The sequence below is a fragment of the Heptranchias perlo genome, chromosome 16 (genome assembly GCF_035084215.1).
Source record: "Heptranchias perlo isolate sHepPer1 chromosome 16, sHepPer1.hap1, whole genome shotgun sequence".
Taxonomy (NCBI): Eukaryota; Metazoa; Chordata; class Chondrichthyes; order Hexanchiformes; family Hexanchidae; genus Heptranchias; species Heptranchias perlo.
This window is the reverse complement of record NC_090340.1, coordinates 45,398,439-45,412,532: the sequence shown is the minus strand read 5'-3', so window position 1 is coordinate 45,412,532 and position 14,094 is coordinate 45,398,439. Positions and strand designations below refer to the sequence as shown.

Sequence of the window (14,094 nt, the reverse complement as noted above, 5' to 3'; positions counted from 1 at the left end):
GGACTCTGTTGTTCATATCCTGCCCCACTCTAACGCTTGCTTGCGTATCAATTCCATCCTTGCCACTATCTACTGACTCCCTATCCCACACCATATCAAATTTAAAATCCTCATCCTCACTTACAAATCCCTTTGTGACCTCCCATCCTACCCTGAAGCTCTTCTCAACCTGAGCCCTTTGGTTTCCAGCTCTGGCTTCCTGTCCATTTCCCCCTTCCCTCCTTCATCCGTCTCTGATCCTACTTTTTAATCTCCCTGAACCCCTTCATCTTGCTACTTCTCTCCTTGCCTTTAAAATCCCTTGAACCTTGTTTTCTGTCATTTCTTCTAACTCTCTTACTAAGGTTATGCGTCCATTTTGCCTTTATGAAGCACCTTAAGATATTTTCTATATTAAAGGTACTATATAATTTAAGTTGAATTCTTTTAGAAATAAATTCCAAATAATTGTAGATTGTAATTGATTAGGATTCAGTTCATTTAAGTGGATGATTGGAATTAATTCAGATTTAGTTGCATTTTTGCTTTACTTGATTCGGGAGAATATAACCTGAGGCATACTATTTGCGTTGAGGGTTTTATACACAGCTACAAAATGATGTGGCTGCAGACTCCTGAGCATTTGTTAAAATTAGTGTTTAGTATTAGCCACATTAATGTGTAGACACTCATTTTACAAAAAAGACATATACTGATTCCAGACCACAAGAGAAATAACCATTCTGTATTTCTTGCAGATTATACACGTTGTCCATCAAAAATAGTAATGTTACTGAAGAAACATTTATGTTTATTGATGTTTAAAAAATGTTCTGCCAAAAATGAAAACTAACAAATGGAGAGAAATGGTGTGGGGATATGTTGGTGATGAAATATACACAATGAAAATATGAATTTAACTAATACTGGAACAATAAATTTATGTCTGTGTATATATCATGCGGTTCTGATCTGGTTTCTGAGGTTTTTTTAAATCACTTTTTCACTGCCACTGGATCACTTTAGGAACATGCACATGGAAAGCTTCAATCTCCTAGCAAAGGCAAGATTCCAACAATTATTTACAGATCCCAGGTTGATGGCAGCAGCCATATTCTTAGTGCCACTCATGAGACTCCTTACAACTAAATTTCCTCGTCTAGCAGTCAGTTAGTCAACTGTGACACGTTTGGGCAACAACATTAATATTTCTTACCAGCCAAATATTTGGCTGTTGATAACTGTAGTAGCTTTTGTTGAATTATTTTCTTAGAGTTGCTTTGTGTATGATGTTAGAGCAGGTTTCCAAACATTAATAGTTAAAGCCCTAGTGGTGCTTATCTTAAAACAGATGAAGTAAGCTTCCAAAATCGTGGAAGCTCTAATTTTTTGCACGTTTATTTTTGCTAAATTGATGGTGGACGGGTCGATTCTGCCGAGATTTTCTTTGAAACAAATTTTTAAAGGACTCAGTTATTGGATCTTCAACCATACACAAATACACAAGATAAAGTTAGTGAATTTTCAAGTTTTGTTTACCGTAAAACTGTGGTAAAATGAATTCCATTCATCAGCATCTTCAACATTTCTAAACATGCAGGTTTTAAAGCAGTTGGAGCTGGTACACTGCTGCTTTTACTGTCGGCTACTTTCAAGTAAAAAGGCTTTACTGAGAGAGCGTTTTTAATTTAGAAAAACAGCATTTTGAAGGTTTGAGGTAATGTGTATCGTGTGATATTGCAGCACAAAATCTTATTGGTCATAGCGTGGTGGTGTGTTTAAACAACACGAAAAAAAATCTTTCTTTAATGGATTGCACTTTTAAAGACCAGCCTTCACAAAAGATAAATGCTTTGCAGATGTTTCACTTGGAAAAGACGAGCTGTTTGGTCACATGCGACAGTCATTTTTTTGGCTGTCCTGAGAATTAATACCTTATTGAGTCCAATAATGCAAATTGGGCAATTTTGTTAACATCTTATGTATGTTCACTATATTTTTACCACATGATGAAGTTAATTAAGTATGCAATTAGAAACTTTGCACAGATCACAGTCTATAGTAGACCTTTCCATCAAACTGTGGGTTTGAGCCCCTGGAATGCTTGTTACCTACCACATGAGCTTTCAACTCACTCATAACTATTTGATAGTGTGTTTCATGGGTTCTTGGAATAGTCTGGTAAATGGACAACTCTCACAGTGACAGATGTTTAATCATCTTGGGGAGAAATTCGTGGCAAGGGAACTAATATATTCACATTTATGTTGAGATCCACTCCCATTCAAATCTGTGGGTGAATTTAGCGAAGCTACCCTATTTATACAGCATAACTTTGAATCAAATTCCCCATATTCACCTTTTTTTCCCCTGAGAATGTTAAACTCACTGCCTCTCGGTAGAACTCAATGGTCTGTAACTTGGAATAAGAAGAAAAAATACTGGCAATACACAACTAAGTTTCATTCCATTAAAAGACTAACTTACCTTCCAGCTTTCAATTTCCTTTCAGAACTGAAAGCTGGAAGATAAGTTAGTCTTTTATTGGAATGGAACAAAACAAAAGGAAGAAGGACCAGCTGAAGTGTGTTGGCATCTTTGTGGAGGAGGAAAAGAGAGGCAGGTTGTCATCTTTAAAGTTTTTTTTTATATAATGAAGGAAATAGATAAATGGATATAGAGGTATTTTGTGTTAAACTAGGATAGAACAGTGAGTGGACATGATTTTAAACTGAGATTGCTAACAGTACAAAAAGTAATCTCTTCGTGCTTAGACTGATTAGTTGCTTTTATATTGTTCTTCAGCCACTGGGTTCTGTAGCATGGATCTCATGCAGCCAGCAGCATCATGAAGACCAGTGATCCAGAAGGCCCATTTTTAAAAAAACTGGATCTTCCTTACTGCTGCTGGTCTTCCTGGCTCCAGTAAAAGTACTACTCCTGCTCATTCTGTGGTCTCATAGGATATCAATGGTCTGTGAACCAAATGTTTCACATGGGTTTGTCTGATGAGTTCATTTTAACATAACCCCCTTCTCCTTGGAATGAAAGTCACTATATAGGCACAGAAAAATTAGGTTTTCTCTCTTTGCTGTTTTTACTACTGATTTTCTTTCTCCGCTAACCATCACTTTTCTCTTGACGGAATATGGTTCCACAGGTGCCAGTTGATCTCCAGTATCTGATCCAGTTGGGACCATTACTTCTTGTATGAGCCTAGATAGTGAGTGTCGGCAAGCTATGCACAAGTATGCATACTTCAGCAGGGGTAACTGGATAGCAGGAATTCTGCATAGATTTCAGCTCCTTATCTAAGAGGCGCTGAGGCCAGTTGTAGCACCATTGGTGTCAGCTAATTCAGCACAGAGCAGGGATCAAACCTGGGATCCTTCTGGTTTATATGCACTGTCTTAACTGCTGTTTTATTTCTTGCAACATTTTTTTAAATCCGTGTTTGCCCTATTGCATTGATAATATTTCCCCTTATAGTCACTCTCTCATGGTTGTTATGCCTCAGTGTTGCAAGGGGTCAAGAAACGTAGATTTTATAATCATTTAAATAAATGGGGAGAAAAATTTTGGGGAGCAAAGAATAAACTATTAAAAGTACATGAATCTTCAGCAATTACTGCAAATGCACCATGCGCAGTAAGGTTTAAAAAAAATTATAATATAAGTGAGAATAAGAGGTGCATTTGTACTTGTAAGTCATGTGATGTGTTGCCGTAGTAAATTTGCTGTGTTACACCTATAGGTAAACTGCTGTAGCATTTTAGCTCAGGTGGAATCATACTAAGCATCAGAAACTACATTCCACGACCTGGACCACCAGTGAATATTTCCACGAGAGATCTACTATATCCTAAAGTTTTATAACAGTATAGTGGATCTCCTGTGGCACTGCTCATAGTGAGTCAGACGTTACCCTCTTGCAGGGGGAAGGGGGAAAGGAAAGTTTCAGGTGTGGCTAGCTTTGAGAAAATGGCATGTTGGATTGACTTTTGTAATTTCAGGCCTCCTGACTGGGGGAAACCAGGTGGTAATGACCCACTGCCCTGTTGCGGCCTCAGCAATGTTTCCCCGGGCCGACTGCTGGGCGGCTGCAGCAGCACCGAGTCAGGCAGTAGGCCCGTTTAAAATGTTAATCAGGGTCCTATGACGTACATTGCCATTTTTGGACTGAGCTGGGCAGAGGGTGTACTGTGCATGCTCTGACCAGCATCAGGTGGTGGTCCGACACCTCTTAATTTCTGTGGGTTCAGGAGGAGCAAGAGTGTTCCTCCAGGCTCCACCCGGAACCTACAATTCTCTAGCCTGGAGGCCGGATATTGTGGCTGCCTGGAGCTGGCAAGCTGCCTGGAGGTGCTCCGCTTCCGGCTGCAGCCTGCTGGCCCAATACAAATGAGGCCTGGCCCATTTTGTGGACTGTTGACTGCCTTACGGCGCGTTCCGCCAGCCAGCCACCTGGATTCTGCTCCGGGGAAAATCCACCTCCACGTATTTGTAGGGGCATGGAATGGATGAAGCAGTTGAGAGGAGTTGAGAAAAATTTTCTAAGATGTGCTCAGAAATATTGAAGTTAGCGTTTGTGGTTTTTAATTGCTGTCTGGAAATTTGAGCCAGCCAGAATGCTTTACACCACGGGGACATTTAACATTTTTTCCTGCACCCTACGGACATATGCCATATGCAAAGCTTTATTTGAAGTTCACAGTAACATATGCCTTATGCAGTAATAAAACAGCATCTAAAACATTTTTAAGGTTTATACAATAATGAACTCAAATTTAAACTGCATTTTATGACTTGTTAAAATTATTATCCTTAATTCTCATCCTCATCTTTAAATCCCTTCATGGCCTCACTTCTCCCTATCTCTAACCTTCTCCAGCCCTGCATTCCTCCAACTCTGGACTCTTGTGCATCCACCACTCCCATTGCCAACCATTGGTGGTCATTCCTTCAGCTATCTAGGCATATGCTTTGGAATTTCTGCCTAAACCTCTCTGTCTCCATCTCCCTTTCCTACTTTAATCCCTCCTTAAAAGCCACTTCTTTGACCAAGCTTTTAGTCACCCCTCCTAATATTCCCTTCTACTGCTCAATCCGTGAAGCGCCTTGAAGCAGTTTTGTACGTTAAAAGCACTATATAAATGCAAGTCACTGTTAACATTGTTGTAATAACACTATATATTTGAAATTTAGTAAGTAATGTGACATTCAAATCTTTTGCAGCAGTAAGCAGTGACCTGGAACCAGCTTGATTCCTCAATCTGCAACATAATCACTGTAAACTGTAGACATTGAGGGAAGACATCCTCTGTGCACTGTGTGTAGTGAAATTGTACACACAATCTTTCTAAATGTATATGGTTTTGTTATATATTACACATAGATGAAATTTTCCCCTATTGTACTTCGTGCTGTTTGCAGTTTGACAAAAAAAGGCAATTCAAGTATAACACTTCACTGTGTCTCCCACATTACTTTTCCTGATATCTCCAAGTTATCTAAAGCGAATCAGATTGATTGAGTTGCATGGAATTTTAGCTCTAATGTAGGAGAATTCCCAGTTCCTAATTTCAGTTGGGCCACTGAGCACTTCACACCGCAAGGAAGAAAAAATCAGATTGGAACCCATGGAGCAGGTCTCCAGTGTATCCGCACTGAATAACTGATTGATGGGGAAAACAGGAGAAATTGAATGGTGGAAGAAATTAGATTGAAGCCATAAAGAAAAACCTGAGAGATCCCTAGATATGTCTCAGATAATTTAGTTTGTTTTTCTTTTAAGTATTTAGTTTTAATAATAGTCACAGATATTGGGCTTTTCCATTGAGTGCTTCAAATCTTCCCGTTTCATCTTCCAACAGATGACAATTTGAGGTCTTTTTTAGGTTACATTTTATTGAGTTTTGAAACAAAATACATCCAGTACTAAAGAAATATCTACAATCAAACTGCATTATAACTGGAGCTAATAGTTTCTATTCCCCCTCCTCCCCCACCACATTTTCAGTGTTACCTAGGCCTTTTCAGCGTTAGAAAAAAAAATTCTTTAGGATTGCTCTTGTTACTAAACCAAAAATCGGTACTTATGGTGGGGTTTTGTCATTATTTGTGGGTTTAAACCGAAAACAGAAATCCTTAATTATAATACTGCAGGAAAATTAGAATAAATGCTAACATGTAAAATCAAACGAGATGCTGCAGCTATTTACAAAAAAAAGCAAATGGATAGACAATAAGAAGCTAGTATATAAAATCTATTTGTACCCTGTAGCTTAAAAAAAAGTTAGACTACAAGTTGCTGAAGTGTATCAGTGCCCTGCAGCTAAAAAGCAGATGCATAGCACAACTGTAAACTGCACAATGTCAAACTAAATAAAAAAGAGAAAAATTGTCATTAAAAAGCCAAATCAACCATGAGAAATTTCTAATGTATCTGATTCCTTGTTTTAATGTATTTTAATCATTTTGTTGTTTTGTTATTCCTAACAATAGCTCTTTCATTACTCCTATTATTGAAACTGACATTTCTCTCTTTTCCTTCTTTTAATAGAAATAATGTACTAAAAACATACTGGGAATTTAAGGAGGCTGCAGCAAATTATCAGGAAGCCTGGAAGGAAATACAGAGGCAAGCATTCGGTACCTGGATTAGAACCCCAAGGGACTTTCTGCAATTTCAGTAGAAAGCAAACAGCAAAGTAATATGACAAAAGTAATTAAAGCCAGTGTAATGTGGATGAGTACACATAGATCGCAGTAGATCCAAATTTGTATTCTGGATTTTTTTTAAAAGAATGAAATTGTTAACTTGCACTGGATAAAATGCATACAACAATCAAATTGTTTTTTAAAATTGCTAGGCTTCAATATTGCTAAGCATGGACTTCTACATCTGTGTAGAGAGGCTTTTGTAATAGCCGGAGTTTATAGTATAAACAGATGAGCTGCAATTAACAAACAGAGACAAAATAATAACATTGAAGTTTGATGGAAAATAGGAAAACATTGCTATTGTTCCCATTGCAATTGCCTGTTCTATTACATTTTGTCTGCTATTAAATTTAGAAGGGTTTATAAATAAAAAAACAGAAAATGCTGGAAAGACATAGATGGTCCTCTGGTATCTGGAAAGAAGATAGATAGGTTAATATTTCAGTTCGAGAACCTCCATCAGAACTTAGGGATTATGGTTTTTTATTATAAATTTAACTAAATTCCCCAGCCTTCATAAGAACATAAGATATAGGAGCAGGAGTAGGCCATATGGCACCTCGAGCCTGCTCTGCCATTCAATAAGATCATGGCTGGTCTTCTACCTTCTACTTTCCCGTCCTATCCCCATATATCCCTTAATTCCCTTGGTGTCCAAATAGCCATCGATCTCAGTCTTGAATATACTCAACAACTGAGCATCCACAGCCTTCTGGGGTAGAGAATTCCAAACATTCACAACCCTCTGAGTGAGGAAATTTTTCCTCATCTCAGTCCTAAATGGCCGACCCCTTATCTTGAGACTATGACCTTTAGTTCTAGACTCTCCAGCCAGGGGAAACAGCCTCTCAGCATCTACCCTGTCAAGCTCGATAAGAATTTTATACGTTTCAATGAGATCACCTCTCATTCTTCTAAACTCTAAAGGATATAGGAACAGGAGTAGGCCATTTAGCCCCTTGAGCCTGCTCCGCCATTTGATAAGTTCATGGCTGATCTATGATCTAACTCCATATACCTGCCTTTGGCCCATATCCCTTAATACCTTTGGTTGCCAAAAAGCTATCTCTCTCAGTTTTAAATTTAGCAATTGAGCTAGCATCAGTTGCCGTTTGCGGAAGAGAGTTCCAAACTTCTATCACCCTTTGTGTGTAGAAATGTTTTCTAATCTCACTCCTGAAAGGTCTGGCTCTAATTTTAAGACTGTGCCCCCTACTCCTAAAATCCCCAACCAGCGGAAATAGTTTCTCTCTATCCACCATATCTGTTCCCCTTAATATCTTATAAACTTCGATCAGATGACTCCTTAACCTTCTAAACTCTAGAGAATACAACCCCAATTTGTGTAATCTCTCCTCGTATCTTAACCCTTGAAGTTCGGGTATCATTCTCGTAAAACTACGTTGCACTCCCTCCAAGGCCAATATGTCCCTCCAATGGTGCGGTGCCCAGAACTGCTCACAGTACTCCAGGTGCGGTCTAACCAGGGTTTTGTATAGCTGCAGCATAACTTCTGCCCCCTTGTACACTATTCCTCTAGATATAAAGGCCAGCATTCCAATAGCCGCCTTGGTTATTTTCTGCACCTGTTCATGACTTTTCCATGATCTATGTACCTGAACCCCTAAGTCCCTTTGGACATCCACTGTTTTTAACTTTTTACCATTTAGAAAGTACCCTGTTCTATCCTTTTTTGATCCAAAGTGGATGACCTCACATTTGTCTACATTGAATTCCATTTGCCACAGTTTTGCCCATTCACCTAATCTATCAATATCGTTTTGTCATTTTATGTTTTCATCTACACTGCTTACAATGCCACCAATCTTTGTGTCATCGGCAAACTTAGATATGAGACTTTCTATGCCTTCATCTAAGTCGTTAATAAATATTGTGAATAATTGAGGCCCCAAGACAAATCCCTGCGGGACTCCACTAGTCACAGCCTGCCAATGTGAGTACCTACCCATTATCCCTACTCTCTGTCGCCTTTCGCTCAGCCAACTTCCTAACCAAGTCCGTACTTTTCCCTCGATTCCATGGGCTTCTATCTTAGCTAACAGTCTCATATGTGGGACCTTATCAAATGCCTTCTGGAAGTCCATATAAATAACATCCATTGACATTCCCCTGTCCACTACTTTAGTCACCTCTTCAAAAAATTCAATCAGGTTTGTCAGGCACGACCTACCTTTCACAAATCCATGCTGGCTCTCTGATTAAGTGAAAATTCTCGAGGTGTTCAGTCACCCTATCCTTAATTATAGACTCCAGCATTTTCCCCACAACAGATGTTAGGCTGACTGGTCCATAATTCCCTGGTTTCCCTCTCCTTTCTTAAAAAGCGAAGTGACGTGCAATTTTCCAATCTAGAGGGTCAGTTCCTGAATCTAGAGTACTTTGAAAGATTATAGTTAGGGCATCTGCAATGTGCTCACCTACTTCCTTTAAAACCCTGGGATGGAAACTATCTGGTCCTGGGGATTTGTCACTCTTTAGTGCTGTTATTTTCTTCATTACTGCTGTTTTACTTATGTTAATTTTATCGAGTCCCTGTCCCCGATTCAATATTAGTTTTCTTGGGATTTCCGGCATGCTATCCTCTTTATATAGTCCCATTCTGCTCAATCTCTCCTCATAGGACAACCTTCTCATCCCAGGAATCAATCTAGTGAACCTTCGTTGCACCGCCTCTAAGGCAAGTATATCTTTCCTTAGGCAAGTATATTCTTCCTTGGGTAAGGAGACCAAAACTGTACACCGTACTCCAGGTGTGGTCTCACCAGAGCCCTGTACAATCCAACCCCCTAGCAATAAAGGCTAACGTACCACTTGTCCCTATATCATACTACCATCTAACATGTTGGAGTAAAGCCACTGGTAAATAATAAAATGATGTGGCACATCATATATTTCCTGTGTTGCATTTAATCATAACCCAAATCCTCGGCAAATTTTTCCCAGCTGATTGGCTCATATGCAAATTTCTTAATTTCTGTAAAACTGCTGGACATGTCGCTAGGCAACCACATTCCAGAATCAGTATACCTAGACTCATTGTACCATATGTGTTTTTGATGTGTAACTTTTACTCTCTTTATATGATCACCTTTTTATATTCATCAAACAGTATATGGAATATATGGTAACTAACTCGCACCTACAGGTTTTGTAAGTTTTATAAGGCCTTTTGCTTCGAAGATAACTAACAGACTGGTGGAGATTGCTAACATGAACAGTTGCAGCCACAGGATGAGACAGCTGTCCAAGCTGCCAAATGGCCAACAGCCTTAACATAACAAAGGGACCTCAGATTTAGTGGCTTGGGAACAGACAGGGAGTGATAGATAACAGGCCGAAAGCCGCCGGTTTCAGCCTTGAAGAGACGCCTAACAAGGTAAGTTGGAGAGGCAGGCCCCCTCTAGTGTTGGAAGCTGATCATTGGTCAACCAGGGGGTATGACATTTTGAGGGCCATTCAATCACCCCTTGCCCGCAAAATGTAGAAACAAGAAGTGGGCTGACTCTTTCCCCTTTGTCTAAAGAGATACATGACACCTAATTGGCCACCTCGCCCTTTAGAAAGACCCTGATAGGGTAAACACACGTGTCAGTAACAGCCCCTGTGCCTGCCCCCAAAAATAGCATAAAAGAGAGACCCCTTGCGAGAGGTTTTAGAGAACAGAAAAAAAAGTACCAGGCAGGTAAATGAGAATGAGGGTACGTGCATGAAGGAATGGGGAACGAGGTTGCGGCTTCTACCCAAAGGACAACGGGGTAGTATAATTCTCAATTGTATTTGTAACCTACTGCTTAAATACTGTAAGGTATTGATTCTTGTGCTAAATAAAGTTATATGGCTATTAACTATTATGGTGTCCGTCTCTAACAATTGAACAGAAATTGACTACAAATTGGCGAGCCAGCCAGGAGACTGACATAATAGCCGCAGGCATATTTAGTGTAAGTAAGATCCTAGGACTGAGGTGGACCAATATCGCCTAGTCAGTTAAGGAAGGGAACCTTCGGAGAGTGTAGGACACTGGCCTACCAGTATTATAGTGGTGGTTCATTAACACTTTAGTGTCTGAAGAATGGCTAGCTCCACTAATATTGAGAGAGCCCGAGATGAGAAGTTTGAGAAATTATGTGCAAGAGATTTAGTGTCATTTTTGATTAGTCCAGAAGGGGACTTGTATCAAAAGGCGACAAAATAGATTCAAAGTCAATTAACAGGACAAGATTGTGCAGGAGGATGAGACAACATAGGAACTTGTACTGTATTAGATAAAATCTGTCAGATTTTGTGCGAGGTGGAGACTAAGATGAAGAAACTGGTAAGGAAGAAGGAAACTAAAGAGGACTGGGAAGTAGGTGTCTTGTTTCAGCCACAGGAGTTAGGGAGGTTGAGAGAGGAAGTTGAAATTCGGATGGGTAGGTTAAAAGATGAGAAAGAAGAACAAAAAGTATGGAGGGACCTTCACCACACCAGGCTTGGGTGAGGACACAGATTGTGAGTTTGAGACTTTGAGTTAGTACAGAATGGAGTTCTATGATGGAATCAAGAAGGAGAAAGGGAGAGGATCACAAGCTACAAAATGTGTTTTATTGTTTTCAGTGTACTATCTCTTTATGAATGCTTTCTTTTTGTGTTGTGGGCTACACCCCCTTAACGGTGTGTTTTCCTCTTTTTGTAATGTAACAAAGATTTTGTTTAGCTGCGAAAGCAGTTATTTCCAGTATTTTCACAGTTTTTGGAAAGGCGTGCCTGAAGAAAGAACAAAATGAAAGACAATGTAATTTACTGTGTTTTAGTAAGCATGTGTTATATTGATGATTTTATCTGTTTTGTCTTGTGTTTAATTCTGATATTGCTGAATTAAAATTGGAGTTATAGAGGTTAACTAACCTATTAAATTGGGAAAACCAGATTTTTATTGTGGCCAAGTAAAATTCTGGTTCTTAAAAATGTGAGCATCTCAAATTCCGGACATGAGATCATCACACAAAAAATTGGTACTTTGAATTTCTTAAATGCTTAATGATTTGAAGTAAATGTTGAGTGATTTGAAGTTTAAGTTTTGTTGAGTATTGGTGAGTGTGAATTGATGTATTGGCGTTGTGTTGAGTATTGGTGAGTGTGAATTGATGTATTGGCGTTGTGTTGAGTATTGGTGAGTGTGAATTGATGTATTGGCGTTGTGTTGAGTATTGGTGAGTGTGAATTGATTTAATAGGAGTCAATGTGTGTATCTGTAAATCATAGAATGATATCTTGTTATCTAGGATAGGGCATCAATTTTGATAATTTTGGGATAATCATCTTGGTTGTACTAAAATGTGGTAAGGAGAAGGGACTTATATTGCACTGGTCAATTGTGACGCCATTCCCTATGGTCAAAGATATTGGTAATAAATGTAGGTGCTAGTGTCACCACATCTTGAGAACAAGTAAAGAAATGGAATGCTTTGCCATGGAATAGTTGAGGCAAAGACCATTGCTTCTTCTAAGGGAAATGTAGATAAACATTTGAAACAGAGGAAGATCCAGGAGTGTAAGGATTTTCCTCAGTTTTCCTCTACAATGCTAGTGCACTCCTTAATGAAGCACAAGGTCTGAAGCAAGATTTTGCCAAGAGCTCTCCTGTCAGATTTTTGATTTGCCTATGATTCAATGCATGTCCTTCAAATGCAGGTCTCTAAGTTCTATTAAAAGAGAAATATATAATAGCTTGCAAAAAGAATGAAATGATATTAAAAATTATGAGGAGCAAGTAGGAGACTGGGATTACACAAGGTATCTCATGTAGAGAAAAACACTGGCACAGACTTGATGGGCTGAATGGCCTATTTTGTGCTGTAACATTCTATGATGCTACGTACTTTGACACTAGTTGCTGCTGGCAAATGATGCAATAAAAAGTAAAGAATTCAGGAAAGCCATCATCATCTTTACCAAAGAAAGGTAGACTTGCATTTATACAGCAAGGTCCCACAATCAGCAATGAGATAAATGACCAGTTAATTTGTTTTCGGCGGTGGTTGCTTGGGGGGTGAATATTGGGCAGAGTATCAGGAGTACTCCCGTGCTCCTCTTCAAATAGTGCTATAGGATCTTATATGGCCATTTCAGTAGGCAGATGGCCGAGTTTAACATCTCATTTAAAAGATTGCAATTGCACCTCCACCAATGCAGCATATCCTCAACACTATACTGAACTGTCAGCCTAGATTATGTGCTCAAGTCCTGGAGTAAAGCTCGAACTCACGACCTTCTAACTCGAAGATGAGAGTGCTACCGCTGAGAAAGTTCCATTAACCGGTTTACTGACCTTAACATTGTTGGCACCCTACCTGTAGCAACTGCTGTAAGTTTCTGTTAAGGTCCCTGGGATTTCTGAAGTTCAGGCTTCAAGCCTTCCTCGATGTACAGGTTCGCGTTCGTTGGACACAGTATGCACTAACTGCTGGCCGAACATCAAATACTTACCTAATGTGAGACTTAAATATGCTAAATATGCACACTTTTTGGATGTCTGAATGCAGGTGAGATTCAAAATCACTACTTAGATCTGAGATCCCATGTTCAGTGCAAGACATCACTAAAGCACTCTTGGAGTAAAGCTTTCTTGCACAGGCAATGTTGCATGAGACTGGATCGGAAGCTAGAGTCACAGTCTTGGCTTGTTTGGCAAATTTACTGAAAACTTTTTTGTTTCAACCTGACTTTTCAAGGACTTGACTTTTCAAGCCCCTGAAAATGATTAGTGCTGAAATAAAATTGCAGATTTGAGGATTTGAACTGTGGTAGACTGTCATAACAAAGAAGGCACATAGGTTTCCTGTTACAATCTACAAAATATTAGGCAAGTTTCCACTTTGGGAAGAATGAGCAATGTTCATCCTCATCCTTTCTTACATTTTTCTGTTATCTTGAACTTATGTTCACAATAAATCTGAGTCACCTATTGCTCCTCTCTTCCAGCTGGCCAAATGAGCAGCATGACTATAATTTACTGTATAAAGAAAACATACACATGAACATTTCTCTCACTTCTTTCCTCATATTATAAAAATTAGGAAACAAAGTAATGACCTCTGTGAAGGCCACTAAATCTAAAACTTACTTTCAATTATATAGCACATCCTGAACCACAGAATCCATAAAAGACTCTTGTGCTTCAGTTCAGCACCTGCACGGAAGTACTCGTGGCACACTGCAATTTGATCCCATTTGTCCTTGTTCCCTCACTGCTATTCCAAGGATATTGTGCTTTGAAATCATACAGGAGGGTAAAGATTTATACATAGCACTTGCCATCTCAGAAATTTGAGCACTTGGGGTAATTAAGTCTGACACCTTATAATCCATCACTAGCAATAACTCATATTT

At 39.2% G+C, this 14,094-nt stretch overlaps 1 protein-coding gene across 2 annotated transcripts in view; it reads left to right on the top strand.

The window, feature by feature from the left end:
* adat1 (adenosine deaminase tRNA specific 1) overlaps nucleotides 1–10,571 on the top strand; it is a 40,903-nt gene extending 30,332 nt beyond the window's left edge. The window contains exon 10 of one of the 2 annotated variants that reach the window (XM_067998068.1): nucleotides 6,542–10,571. In XM_067998068.1, coding sequence (XP_067854169.1) covers nucleotides 6,542–6,674 — 133 coding nt within the window. In that variant the 3' untranslated portion in view covers nucleotides 6,675–10,571. Of the gene's footprint in view, nucleotides 1–737; nucleotides 874–6,541 lie in introns of those variants that run through there. The other variant, XM_067998069.1, reaches the window with a different exon arrangement.
* Nucleotides 10,572–14,094: the final 3,523 nt, after the last annotated feature.